General features: G+C 33.5%; 1 protein-coding gene across 7 annotated transcripts in view; it reads left to right on the top strand.

Annotated features, from left to right (window-relative positions):
- The window catches only part of USP25 (ubiquitin specific peptidase 25), a 148,729-nt gene that overhangs the window by 90,111 nt on the left and 43,575 nt on the right, over window positions 1–15,043 (top strand). For 6 of the 7 annotated variants that reach the window (XM_042956528.1, XM_042956525.1, XM_042956526.1 and 3 more), the window contains 6 exons: window positions 5,858–5,985; window positions 6,603–6,698; window positions 8,016–8,174; window positions 8,756–8,982; window positions 12,577–12,647; window positions 13,324–13,552. In XM_042956528.1, the coding sequence (XP_042812462.1) occupies window positions 5,858–5,985; window positions 6,603–6,698; window positions 8,016–8,174; window positions 8,756–8,982; window positions 12,577–12,647; window positions 13,324–13,552 (910 nt within the window). Of the gene's footprint in view, window positions 1–3,529; window positions 3,613–5,857; window positions 5,986–6,602; window positions 6,699–8,015; window positions 8,175–8,755; window positions 8,983–12,576; window positions 12,648–13,323; window positions 13,553–15,043 lie in introns of those variants that run through there. The other variant, XM_042956531.1, reaches the window with a different exon arrangement.

Raw genomic sequence — 15,043 nt, 5'->3', positions numbered from 1 at the left:
TAGTACAGTGACTGCAGGTAGAATTATGTAATGACTGAATGAATGAAATGTCTCAATGTTACCAAAAAAGTTTCTGAGGTCGTTATCCCTGAAGAGGTGCTTAATAAATATTAAGCGATGATATCTCTGTGTTTATCTAAAAAGGGGCTGAGTTCTTGTGTCTTTGAAAATAAATTGCATGTATCTAAATTTGTGCTTTTTGTTTAGAAAAAGATATGATTAATCATTTTTTTGTTCTTCATCCTCATTTCCTTCTCTTCTCTTATGTACCCAACAAAAAAAGAAAGAAATAACATTTACTCTTTTTTTGGCTTTTTGTTTTTAAGAGTGGGGAGAGAGCGGGGGTAAAAGAGAGAAAATATTTGAGATAGTTTTGCTCTCTACATTATAGATCATCTACTTTAGTGAGTCTCAGCAGATGCCTAAGCCCTGCTTCAGAGCTGTCCATCAGAATCTCGGGTAGGGATATGGTACCTGGGCCCAAGAGGTCCGCTCCTGATTCCCATATAGACCTCCAACTAAGAATATTTAAATTAGGCTTTAAATTAGTCTCTAAAGATTGGGACTCTCCTAGGATCCTATAATGGAACAAGAAAGCAGATTCCCCTCCCCACTCTGCTCCAAAATGTGATCTGTTTTCTGTTTAATAAAAGGATGACGGGTTGGGGCAGGGAAAGGAGGGATGGCATTCTCCTTACTCTATCAAACTGGCTTATAAGTGAAATAGACATTGGTTTATTGGTAAATAATTTAGAAATTAATTGGTAAATAATCTCTCTCACATATTCACAACTTTTAAAAATGTTTTTCTTACATTGAATATGAATTTCATTTATTTTAAAAGCTCTAGTTTGTTCTCCATCTTTGGCTTCATACCCTGAATGCCCTATACTGTAGTATGTATTTTCTGCCTGGGCTTTTACATCCAACCTAAGGGGTACAGTCATTTGTTTCCTCTGAATTCAGCAGTTTGTAAGCAGTCTTAATAATAGCAAATTCAATTACCTGTGATTCCTATTACCAGTTGCCTAGATTTGCAGGACACATTAGTTTCAATAATAATTTAGCCTGATTTAAGAGACTATCACTGACTAAAGTAGACTGTCTTAAAAGTTTTTAATAGTGTGCTTAAATTATAGCCTTATTTCATTATGTCTTTCAGAATAACTCTTTTGTTTCCTAAGTATCTATAAAGACCAATGAATAACATTTTAGGTTTGTTTCTAAATTCGCATAGTCCGTGGTGATAAAACCTTTTATCTCCTACACTATTATTTAGTAAAAATTATTGATTTTACTTTGATACAGAAAACATCTGCTTTGCTGAAATAGCTGTAGTCTTGTAATAGAGAAGACCTCTAGTCTCATGAATCACTTGTGTTAAAATATCCAGTGTGGCCTATAAGAGTTTAAATTTCTGGAATGACATATCAAGAGACAACTGAATAAATTAAAAATGATTATATGTAAGATAACTGTACAAATACTTTTATAAATCATAAATTTTAAATTTTAATGAAATTGTATGCAATTTATGGATGAATCAAACTATCTTGGAAAGCCGGAGATTTTTTTGATTGCCTGTTGGAGCAAAAAAATTTCAGATAGTAAATACCTCACTTCTATAAATAGTGTGTTGTACATTTTCTTTTGATTACTGCTATTCACATATAAGTATTTGTACTATCCTATGACTTGCATTTTTCACTCACTAGTGTATCATGAACATCATTCCATGTGAATGTGTATGGCTTTACACCAGTCTTTTTAAAACCGGCATAGTATCAAATAGCCTGTATTTCTAAAATTAAACAGATTTAATTCTTCTGTAAGACAGTAGTTGGACAAAGAATAATTTTAAAGAATGCTTATGTATAAATACCCTTGAGAATTTAGGAATGAAGGATAGTCAGAAGTGGGATCTTTGGGTCACCAGGCGTACTCATGTGAAAATGTAAATCCTGCCAAATTTCCCTTCACAAAGCTGTACTAAGTTATAGTCAGAGTACTAAGAGAAATTTTATGGAGCTTTGAAACTAAATTAGGGAAACAGCACCTACATGTACCATATTAGACATAGGTAAATGTTGTATGGGAAATTTATCTTTAAAAGTGAAAAGGCACTTTGTAGTCCGTTTTCAATTGCAACAACGTGGGTGGAACTACAGGGTATTATGCTAAGTGAAATAAGTCAGAGAAAGACAGATATCATAGGACTTCACTCATATATGAAATGTAAGATATGAAACAGATGAACATAAGGGAAGGGAAGAAAAAATAATATAAAAGCAGGGAGGAAGCAAAACATAAGAGACTTAAATACAGAAAACAAACTGAGGGTACTAGATGGGCTGTGGGTGGGGGATGGGCTAAATGGGGAAGGAGCATTAAAGAGGGCACTTGTTGGGATGAGCGCCGGTTGTTATACATGGGGGATGAATCACTGGAATCTACTCCTGAAGTCATTATTGCACTATATGCTAACTAACTTGGATGTAAATTAAAAATAAATAAATAAACTTAAAAAGAAAGTGAAAGGGCAAATGTGTGAAGCTGATTAAATGACTAAAACTAATTTTTGAGTTGGAATAGGAAGTTTTTGCTTTTCATGCTTAATTTATATCCTGGTTTTGTCTGGTGTTCTGTGGGAATCTGAAACGGTATGTCTGCTTTTTCTGTCTGCTGCTCCCTGTGTTCATGTAAAATCACAAAAGCAAGGTATTTAAAACATGTTAATAGAAAAATCAGCTATTAGAACTCATAAAAATTATTACATTCTCTCTAGAAAATATTTGTTATAGTCATAATAAGTTCAGGAGCATTTTTGTTGCCCATGTTGATTATGTATTTTTTTTATTCATTGCCCTAATCTGTTACTTCTGTAGGGTTGTTATACAATATAATATAATAAATAATAAGTGTGTTTACAGAAAAGAATAAAGCCTTATTTTTACCTTTAATGACTTGTGTCTCACAAGCATGGCATGCCAATTAGAGAAGTAAATACAGTTTTTTATTGAATACAAAAATAATATTCTGAAAGAAAAACATCTGATTGTTGTATATGTAAAATTCTAGTTCTCTACTGCTATACTTAGGCTAGATAAACCTGTAATATTTTCTAAGATGAATTAAGGGAATGTCTGGCTGTCTCTTCTTGTCCCATCAGCTTTAGAATAAGAAAGTGAATTGGGGCGCCTGGGTGGCTCAGTTGGTTAGGCGACCAACTTTAGCTCAGATAATGATCTCAGTTTGTGAGTTCGAGCCCTGAATCCGGCTCTGTGCTGACAGCTCAGAGCCTGGAGCCTACTTCAAATTCTGTGTCTCCCCCTCTCTCTACCCCTCCCCTGCTCACACTCTGTGTCTGTCTCTCAATAATAAATAAATGTTTAAAAAAAAAAAAAAAAAAAGAATAAGAAAGTGAAATCCTTCCACTCTTGTAATATGAAAAAAACTGTCACTGTTGTTAGAGTAAAAACAGTCACAACGGAGACATATTACATAACTATTATAAACATTCTTTCTTAAGGTATGGAAGTTATTTCCTGGACTTTTCATGGTCTACAGAGAAGCATATGCCCAATTTGGGTGATTTTATTTCTATTGGCCATGGTAGGTTTCCATGAGTTAAAGTATGTAACTATTTAATTTTAATGGTTGACATTTAAAATACTGCAATAAAATATGAAAGTAATAGTTCTTGAAACCTACTTACTTACTTTAGTATCATAAATTGGAGTAGAGAATATTATCCTAAGGCATCAAAAGTTTTCTTTATGATATATATGTAGTATGATTTAATTTAAATACTAACTTTAGTTTTGCATTAGAATTAACTAAAATTTTTGCCAGTGCCATGTGAGAACAAATAAATAAGCAGACTTTGCTCTAGAGATTTTAAAACTTAAGAGTTGCTTCTGGTGTTAGCTCTTTTGTAACTTTCCAGTCAACTTCAGTTTTAATAGCCATATAAAATACATTTCTTCAACTTCAGCTTTTGGTTAAATAGAAACCGAATCTAACTCAGGAAATTGCAATTCATGTAATCATAATTAGCGTTTGGGGAGGGAGAAATAGTTTTGAATAACCATTTACATTTATTAGCTTTATTTAGAGAAAAGTAGCAACTTTTAAGATCTTAGTCAAATTCAGTTTGCCAAATGTGCATTGTTCCTGCTTTTTGGGATGTTTGAATTTAAATTAGTGTACTCTTAGCCTATTGACATGCGTGGTGGCACTTTGTGGCACTTGAAAATACCACCATGTGTAGCAATTACTTTTTATAGTAGTACATTGTACACTTTATAATAAGTATTTAAAAATAATTGTTACGTTATTTTATATTTTATTTGGTGATTCATGAATTTTTATTCATTCTTTAAAAATATGTTTATGTAGTTAGGGCACCTGGGTGGTTCCCTTGGTTAAGTGACCAACCCTGGTTTCAGCTCAAGTCATGATCTCACAGTTTGTGAGATTGAGCCCCGAGTTGGGCTCTGTGCTGACAGTGCAGAGCTTGCTTGGGATTCTCTCTCTCTCCCTCTCTGTGTCCCTCCATGCTTGGCTCTTGCTCCCTCTCCCTCTCTCTCAAATAAATAAACTTAATAAAAAAATTATGTTTATGTAGGAGTGCCTGAGTGAGTGGCTCAGTCGGTTAACTCAGTGGCTGACTCTTGATTTTTGGCTCTGGTCATGATCTCATGGTATGGGATCAGTCCCATGTCAAGCTCTGTGCTGACAGAACAGAGCCTACTTCAGATTCTCCCTCTCTTTCCCTGCCTCTGTCCCACTCGTGTGCATGTTCTCTCTGTCTCTCTCTCTCTCTCTCTCAAAATAAATAAATAAATATTAAAAAAAATCTTTGTGTAAAACTTGAATCTTTTTTTATGAAAATAATTTTCTTTTGAGGTTTTGTTACATTTCATGCTTAACTAAACAGTTGCCGAAGTTTGTGGATGAATTGGCTGGCTCATCATAATGAGACATTTAATTTTTTAAACACTAGTCATTTAAAAAGATTTTAAATATAGTTACCGTTAGTATAAATTTCATATTTGTTAGTAATCTTTTTCTTAAATTAGAATTCCAGTAGGAAAATTAAATTTAAAACAGGGAAATACCAGTCTCTAGTTTTTAGTGTGAGAACTGTGATCATTTATGCTCTAAGAATATATTTGTGTGTGTGTGTGTGTGTGTGTGTGTGTGTGTGTGTGTGTGTGCGCGCGCTACATCCTACAAGTTGCTTTGTCAAAGGTTTTGAATGGTGGTCAATTGTAGTAAGTGTATGACCATTTCTGGTAGTAATAGTGAGATAATATTGAAGAAGCCAGATAGTTGAGCTATTAAACCATAATTTTAACCAATGTCTATCTTTTTTAGGTTAGAAAAGTTTTTAAGGTATTTATTTATTTTGAGAGAAAGAGAGAGAGGGAGAAAGAGAATCCTAAGCATGCTCTGTGCTGTCAGCGCAGAGCCCGACTTGGGGCTCAGTCTCACAAACTGCGAGATTGTGACCTGAGCTGAAATCAAGAGTTGGACACTTAACCTATTGAGTCACCCAGGCAGCCCTTTGTTAGGAATTTTAATGTAAAAAATTATCATGGAAGAAGGAGAGTTGTTAGAAGATTTTTTTTTTCTTTCCTGGTTGAGTATTATTCCCATCCTTAGAATTTTCAAGAGGTATGGAAAACTTTTGGGAAGAAGTTGAATTTTAACTAATTTGCATATCTAGTCAAGTATTTGTGATGTCAGCATTGTGATGATACATATAAAAATGCCAGTGATAACACTCTGTGCCTAACATTGTAATGGAGAGAACAAAAAGGTTATAGTAAGGTTTTTTGTTATTTTCTTTCAGCATTGGTTTACCAAATTACCACCTGTGTTAACATTTGAATTATCAAGATTTGAATTTAATCAGGCATTGGGAAGACCAGAAAAAATTCACAACAAATTAGAATTTCCTCAAGTTTTATATCTGGACAGGTATCGTTTGTTATACAGCATGACTTAATTTTACAACTGTTTAGTAACCAAGTAAAGAATTATTATTGTGTTTAGAAAAAATTTTTGCTTAATTTCTTTAGAATTAATCATTACTTTTTTGCATAATATGTTGAATACTGTTTGTCAAGGAACGTGGAGTTCTCTTTCTAGTTAGAAAAGTATAGTTACTGGGAATAATGTTACAAGGAAGTTAAAAAATTTATATTTGTATTACAGTTGTCAGAATTTAAAAAAATACTATTTTGTATTGTATAATACTTGATTATAAAATTTTATTTTTAACGTTTATTTATTTTTGAGACAGAGAGAGACAGAGCATGAACAGGGGAGGGGCAGAGAGAGAGGGAGACACAGAATCAGAAGCAGGCTCCAGGCTCTGAGCCATCAGCCCAGAGCCCGACGCGGGGCTCGAACTCACGGAACGTGAGATCGTGACCTGAGCTGAAGTCGGACGCTTAACCGACTGAGCCACCCAGGCACCCCTTGATTGTAAAATTTTAAATGAATGGATCTTCTGTGGTGTTGGCTAGACTTAATATTGTGTCTATTTCCATGATATTTAGAAATGGTAATGTTAATTTTTCTTTTTCCGATAGATATATGCACAGAAACAGAGAAATAACAAGAATTAAGAGGGAAGAAATCAAGAGACTAAAAGATTACCTCACAGTATTACAACAAAGACTAGAAAGGTATTACAGCTTTAAGAAGTTATGAGCTAACTATAGGAAGTCATATTTTTAGTGACTCTCTGAAATCTTTCATTTTAAATTTGCTTTGGGTGACTTATAATTCTAGTAGTAATCATTCTGGACTAATATTTTGCTTGAGTAGTTTAGTTTTGAATTTTGTTAGAAACTAATTTATAGTTGATATTAAAGATTATTTTAGTGTTTAAAATTAAGTATTTTTACTGTCAAGTAGTAATGCTCATGGTACTGAAAAATAGATGCAAAGTTAAACTAATCTTTAAAAAAATCCAAAAAAAAAAAAAAAGGACACCTGGCTGGCTCAGTCAGTAGAGCATGTGACTCTTGAACTCTGTATCGTGAGTTGAGCCCTACATTGGATGAAGAAATTACTTAAAAAAACAAACAAACAAAAGAACAAAGTTAAACTAATCTAAAATTTTCTGCTTGTAGGAGACTAAATATCACTCTTGAGATTTCAATTAAAATGAATGGTGACTGTTTTTCTCCTTAGTATAGGAGATACAAACTCAGATGCCTACTAGGGCCTCATGGAGGCTTTATAAAGAAGGGAAGCAAGTATGTGTATGCTGGTTGGCAAGAGGAGCCTAGAGGTCATATCTCTGTGGAGAGGGAGTGTCTACTGTCTGCACCAGTGGGCGGTGTCACATGTGATACCACGTGTGAATATTTGAGAGCTTCCCAAAAGATGCCAGAATCTGGACAGTCAGAAATGTTCTGTAATTCAGACAAAGTCTACAGACTGAAATGTGGCCTGAGACGTCCCAGTTTGCAACATCAGATTAATCTGTATCTCTTGTTTTAGTGTTAATTTTCAAATTAATAGCCCAAACCTTTTTAAACAAAAATAATATATCATATTTCAATAATTTTTATTTTTTAAATGTATCAGTAATCATATTAAAAAACAATCAGAGGTAAAAGGTAGGATGATAATATTAGTCACAATCTTAGTCATGAGACCAGATGACAGATCTAAAAATAAAAACAGTCTCAGGATATGAAACTGTCTGTTTTCATTTTCCTATTGGGTTACAACTTAGAGCAGCGTTTAAAATTTATAACAGTATACGGACACATTCAGTTGTAATCAGCTTTGTTTTCCTTAATTTAGAGAACGTTTAAGTTATTTCTTAAATGTATCTTTAGTTTTTACATCTTCATTTGAAAGCAAAATTAATTTCATTGTTGAAAAAGATTTACTGAAGTGTTTTTTATCATGTTTTATAACAATTATTGAAAACAACCAAATGTGCTTTATATACAGCTAAAAGCTTTTGTACACTTTATGGTTAACAGATATTTAAGCTATGGTTCGGGTCCCAAACGATTCCCCTTGGTAGATGTTCTACAGTATGCGTTGGAATTTGCTTCAAGCAAACCTGTTTGTACATCTCCTGTTGATGATATTGATGCTAGTTCCCCACCTAGTGGTTCCGTACCACAGACATTACCAAGGTAAAAAGTTTTCTTTATACAAGGGCCAGCTCTTTCACCTATATTACATAGTAATAACTGATGCCTTTAAAAAGGTTTTATGAACTGCACATTGTGATTTATTTTAGTAGACTGTAAAAATATTAGAGTCACTTAGAAGATTGCATATTTTCTGGGTGCTTTGTTATTTTACTGTTTCAGTAGATTCTATGGATGTGAATTGAAATTTTTATCTTATCTGTTTCTGTTTGGAATTGTACTTTAGGTTGTTTTGGTATATATTTCCACCTTTTATCCATGAAAATACCGTTAAGTTAGTTTTTTTCTGTAATGTAAGCAGATAAATATTATCTAATTCCAGTATACATAAGATTTATTGACATGATTAAACCATTTCTTCTATAAAGCCACAATTTCATCATTATAATAATGTATTCTTCATATATTGAGATCATTGGATATTAAATTAATCCACATATTTCTCTTTTTTAAAGGAGTTTTCTGTTTGAAAATATAAGCCAATTTAATGCGTGTTTGGCGCAATTTTTGTCCAGAGCTTCATTTAGGAAGTTTAATAAATATTTCATGCTTTAATGATACAGCACAACAGAACAACAGGGAGCCCCTTCTGCGGAACTGCCAAGCACGTCACCTGCACCACTAGCTGCCGTTTCGTCGAGATCAGTCATACATAAACCGTTCACTCAGTCTCGGATACCTCCAGATCTGCCCATGCATCCAGCACCAAGGCACATCACAGAGGAAGAACTTTCTGTGCTAGAAAGCTGTTTACATCGCTGGAGGACGGAAATAGAAAATGACACCAGAGGTAAGAAGCTTCTCAGGGCATGGTTACTGTCACTTCAGTTGGATATGTATAATGTTAAAATTGAGAAGGGAAATCACTTCTGGATTTCATATGTAAATATTATAAAGTTTTTTTTTGTTTTTTTGTTTTTGTTTAGGAAGTTTTTTTCTATAAGATAAACTAGTCTGTCTACCTGTTTTTCTGATCTTAATATCAGGTTCAGAGAGACCAAAAGATTTTCCCTGGGCTACTTAGTTGATTAATGACATAGCAGATGGTGTGATTTTCTAGTTTAGGGCTCTAAATTTATATCAAACTGGTATTCACAGCAATTCCACTGGTGAAACATCATACAGCATTGGATTTTGTATTTGTCAGTTAGGTCCTTCCCCTAAAGTTTGTGTAATGAGTTAAATTGGTAAAAAAAAAAAAAAAAAAAAAAAAAAAAGTTTTTTTTAGGTTTAAGAATTAGAAGTGTGAATTTTAATTTTCAGTATGCTCTAACAGATTTCCAGATATGATCTAATAGCTCAGTGCCTGTCTGTTATGTGTTTTAACTGGCATGTAACAAATTTAGAAAGAAGGACAATGCTCTGTTGGGAGTAGGAGTGTGCACGCGTGCTTGTGGGTATGTGTTGGTGTTAAGTTGCCATCTGGCCTTTCTTGGTAGGAACTCTCCTTTATTCTGAAATTATGTCTTTGCTACTTTACTATTGTTACAATATCCTTTTTCTTTTATTTTAATGAAGTCTTGTTAATATTTTATGATAGATTTTACTATACTTTTTTCTTACATGTGAAAATATATGCCATTACCGTTACCCAATATTATCCTAATTTTGTTTTTCTATGAAAAAAGAAAAATTGAAGAGCTACTGTTTTATACCAAAAGATTGGAATTATGTTAAACAATCTGGATTGTTGGATTGTAGATGCCCAACTTGCCTCTTTATAGACAATATGTAAAGAGCAGTCCTAATGTAATATAACATAACAATAAGTAGGATATGATTGTTGACTGGCAATTAGCGTTAGTGGCTGTAAACATTTCCCTTCGTATTTGCCATATATAAGGAATTTTTTACACTTCATTTCATTAGTAAACATTTATTGAGCACTGTACTAGGAATTGGATAATTTTCTGCTGGACTTGGCAGATTGTGTTTGTTTTTATAAGATTCCTTTCAAAGGGGTGGAAGCTAGGACGCTTTGACATCAAGGTAGTCATTGAGGAAGGAAAGAAATGAACAAATAGAACCTACTTTTTTAGAGAAACTGACACAGGTGGGTCATTGACGAGGTGAGAGGGAGAGAGGAATTAGGGATGATTCTCTTAGTTTCTAAAACTGGTATGAATAGATAGATGGAATGTACTTTTGAAAAGAGCAAACTGGTGGGAGAGCAGGTCCCTACTTTGGAGGGGGAGATAGGAATATGATGAGTCCGCTTTTGGCCATTTTAAGTTTGAGAACTTGGGAGATATTCATACGATGAGGTTTTGGACTCTAATACTTAATACTTTGGACCTTAATAATACTGTGGATCGGGTAAGATTTTCCTTGGAATATTTATTTACTTTTATCCCTGTTATTAGCTTTAGCATTATTTTTTAAACTTTGTGTAATATTCCAACATCTGAGTAGGCTATAATTTATTTAATTTCTATATGGATACTCATTGCAAATAGTGCTGGCCCTCTACATACATATTAACACACTTTCATGAGCAGGATATATTCTTAAAAGTGTCATTTCCAGGGGCACCTGGGTGGCTCAGTGGTTAACCCTCCAACTTTGGCTCAGGTTATGATCTTACAGGTAGTGGGTTTGAGCCCCGTGTCAGGCTCTGTACTGATAGCTCAGAGCTTGCAGCCTGCTTTAGATTCTTTGTCTCTCTCTCTCTTTCTGCCCCTTCCCCTGCTCACACACTCTCTCTCTTTCTCTCAAAAATAAATAAACATGAAAATAAAATTTCTTTAAATGTTATTTTGGTCCAAAGTGTGTATATTTCAAATTTTAAATTTTAACTGTTTAAAAAATTTCCCTCCAAAACATTGAAACAGTTTTTATTCCCACTAACTTATGAAAGAGCCTGTTGCCTAACATCCTCCTTACATTCTTCTAACTTTTTAAATTGTGGTAGCCTGAAAGTTGAAAGAATGGTATTTTAGTGTCTTAATTTGCATTTCCTTAATTTTGAGTAAAATCCTATTTTTCTATAAATTTCTCACTTATGACATTTACCCATTTTTTATATTGGACCATTTATCTTTCTCTTACTGCTTAATAGAAACTTTAATGGTATGGGTATTAACTTATTGCCTGTAGTGTATGCTGTGGGTATTATTTTCTCAGTTTGTCTTTGTCATTTGACCTTTTTTATGTTGATTTTGTTTTATTTTTATAAAGTAGTTTTTTTTAAACATTTTCAAGTTTACTTTGAGAGAGAGAGAGAGCACATGTGTGTGCATGCGTGAGCAGTGGGGTTGGGAGGGGCAGAGGGAGAGGGAGAGAGAGAATCCTAATTAGGCTCAGTGCTGTTAGTGCAGAGCCCGATGTAGGGCTTGATCCCATGAATCATGAAATCATGACCTGCGCTGAAATCAAGAGTTGATTGTTTAACTGACTGAGCTACGCAGGCAACCCTATAATGTAGATTTTTTTAAGTTTGTGGAGAGAGTCTTATCTTTTCCTTTATGGTTACTAGATTTTCTGTCAATCTTAGAAAAAGCTCTTACCCCACTCTGAAGTTATTATTTTTTTGGTAGTCTTTCATGGTTTCTTCCTGATTCTTTGCAACAGCTTCATAGTATAGGGTATACTGTAATTTTATCATTTCCTCATTAACAGATATTTAGGTTGTCTCTAGTTTTTAATTGTTATGGGCAATACAGCTGTGAATAATTTTGTAGAATGGATTTCTCCTGGAAGTAGAGGTAGTAAGTTATTGGGAGGCTCAACACTATTTCCATTAGTGATCATAAATTTGTATTCAGTTAATACATATATGTGTATAGAAGGTATGTGGTAATGTTATTTTATTTCAATCCAAAGTTTTCCTATTTTCTATAAATATGTAAGGGACTTCAGATTCAATTTTTTTTTTTAATTTATTAGAGAGAGAGAGAGCGAGAGAGAGAGAGAGCGAGAGAGCACGCGCACAGAGGGAGAAGGCAAAGGGAGAGAGAGAATATTAAACAGGCTGCACACTCAGTGTGGAGCCCGACTCAGGGCTCAATCTCACGACTGGGGGATCATGACCTGAGCTGAAAGTGAGTCAGGCGTTTAACCAACTTGAGCCATCCAGGCACCCCTAGATTCAATTTTTATTGGAACTTACCTTGATATATTTGAACAAGTTTACTTTTATAGTCTTGGCACATTTTGCAAGTGAACCATACTTGTTTGGTTTTTAATTCTACATTCATGTTATATCTTTTAGTAACGAGAGCTGTATTTCATCTTATACAGACTCCAAATAGTGATGGTCTTAAGAATAGTTTTAAGAATTTTTCTTTATTTCTCTAACATATTGGGAGGAAAACCATTAGTCCCTATCTCATGTCTGGTAGAGACGTACTTGATTTAATCATTAAATCACATCTTCTATCCTTAGATTTGCAGGAAAGCATATCAAGAATCCATCGAACAATTGAACTAATGTACTCTGACAAATCTATGATCCAAGTAAGTTAAATTTTGAGTTGGTAAATGCTATCAATTATTTACATATTTTTATTTATATTATTAACCTAATTCTTAACCTACTTCTCCTTATATATTTTGTTATAAAATTGCTGATCTTAAAGATTCCATATTAATATTTCCCATATTGAGTTGTATTCTCATACTATATTTGTTGTTTATTCTCTTGATTATTTTACAATAAAACCTAGCAAAATTTTTTGGAAGGTCTTAGTATTTAAAAAAAGTAGAAAGGAGAAATTATATGATCGTTAAGGATGTTCAGATTGTGGGGGAAGAATATAGGGCTCAGTTACGTTTTAACTTTTGGTATACGTTACGTAGGCCATGTTGTTAATTCAGTCATCAATTTATAATTGTGAAGATTTAGCCAGATTACACTATATTATATAAAAAATATTCATCATAAGTTCTTTATTTGAAGGAAATACATTTCAAAGTTTTGAAAATCCTATTTATACACATGCTTTACATGTCTTTAGCTTACTTATTTCCCCTTTTTTCTTTCATAGTTTAATTTTTTCAAAATTTTAATCACAGTTTTGTTAAAAACATATTCTTCTGTGGTATTCTCCATTCAGATAGTTTATGGGTTTCATGGAATGTTGTGTTAATAGCGTACTTAATTGTGATTAAACTCTTCTATTTTCACATTTAGGTTCCTTATCGCTTACATGCTGTTTTAGTTCATGAAGGTCAAGCTAATGCCGGGCACTACTGGGCATACATTTTTGATCATCGTGAAAATAGGTGGATGAAGTACAATGATATTGCTGTGACAAAATCATCATGGGAAGAGCTAGTGAGGGACTCTTTTGGTGGTTATAGAAATGCCAGTGCATACTGTTTAATGTACATAAATGATAAGGCACAATTCTTAATAAAAGGTAAGAACATGAAATATATAAGGTGGTCTATATGTTTTTTCATTTTTTTTTAACGTTTATTTATTATTGAGAGACAGAGAGACGGAGCATGAGCAGGGGAGGGGCAGAGAGGAGGAGACACAGAATCCGAAGCAGGCTCCAAGCTCCAAGCTGTCAGCACAGAGCCCAACACGGGGCTCGAACTCAAAAACCGCGAGATCATGACCTGAGCCGAAGTCGGCCGCTCAACCGACTGAGCCACCCAGGCGCCCCTAGGGTGGTCTATATTTTTAAATAAGTAGCCCTTTTATGTGACTCCAGTCTCTAGTATGATCAGTTAAGTAATTGACTCAGAGGGTGATTGGATATCATTAGCAAATGCAGTTGGCCTGTTGTAAATGAGAAACTGGAATTGAAAAGTAATGTGATCAAGCCTGACAATTGGAATATATTTTGTATTCACAGTTAACTATTTAGTAACTACTATAAAATGTAAATCTGACCTGTTTCTCCTTGCTAACATCCCTTTAAGGATCACATCATATATTGACTCATATTTAAGCTCCTTAACCTAATATGTTAGGACTGCTTGTCGAACTGCTTGTTGTATTGTCTTTACACCAAATGATTTCACATATTTATATCACTATTTATTTTTATTTTTATTTTTTGGCAGTAATGTTCTTATTTTTTTATTCTTTTTCTAATTTCTGCTCATCTGTCAAGATTCAATTCAAGTGTCACTTGCTCTGCCAAGTTTTTTTTTTTTGACCTCTACCAAAAAATATCTCTCCTTGTGCTTTCATAGCATACCTCGGTCAGGTACTTTTACATGTTTTGGAATTGTATGTTGACATGCCTTTTCCACTTCACTCTGATCTGCTCAGAATCAGGGCCATGTCATACAATGTTTTAATAGTTTTATTTCTTATATTCTAACATAGGCTTTGCGTATAGGAGAAACTTAAAAGGTTTGTTGAAACCAATATAATCAACTTTCCAACACTAGCTAGGCAGTCTACTTACAACTGAAAGCTGAAATATATTTTGTGGTTCAATAACTTTTAAATACGACTTACATAGTGGTTTTTAAATATCTTGCTATATTGATTAGTTTTCAAATTGCATGTAAGTATATTGCTGTACTTAACTGCTTTAGGTGAAAAAGAATTTTAGTTCTATTTTGAGCTTAATAAGGTTATGAGTTATTCTCATTTTGTGATAATTTTTATTTCATAAATAGTCAAACATCTAGTATTTTCTTACAACAGAAAAAGTAGTACTATGTCAATGTTTGAGTAGTAGATGATTTTGACTTTATGTCTTGTTCCATTTTTTTACTCTTTAAATTAAGAAGAAAAAGCTGAAAATATTTCCATAATGGATTATCAGATGTTTGCATCATTGTTTTTCCAAGCATTTGTTTGAGTTTTCTTTTAATTTTTAATATTGATTTCCTAAATGGTAATAATTCATACTTTAAATCCCATTTGAAATGCATCCTATTTTGAG

Source organism: Panthera tigris, chromosome C2 (genome assembly GCF_018350195.1).
Source record: "Panthera tigris isolate Pti1 chromosome C2, P.tigris_Pti1_mat1.1, whole genome shotgun sequence".
Lineage (NCBI taxonomy): Eukaryota > Metazoa > Chordata > Mammalia > Carnivora > Felidae > Panthera > Panthera tigris.
This window is presented reverse-complemented; position numbering and strand designations above follow the sequence as displayed.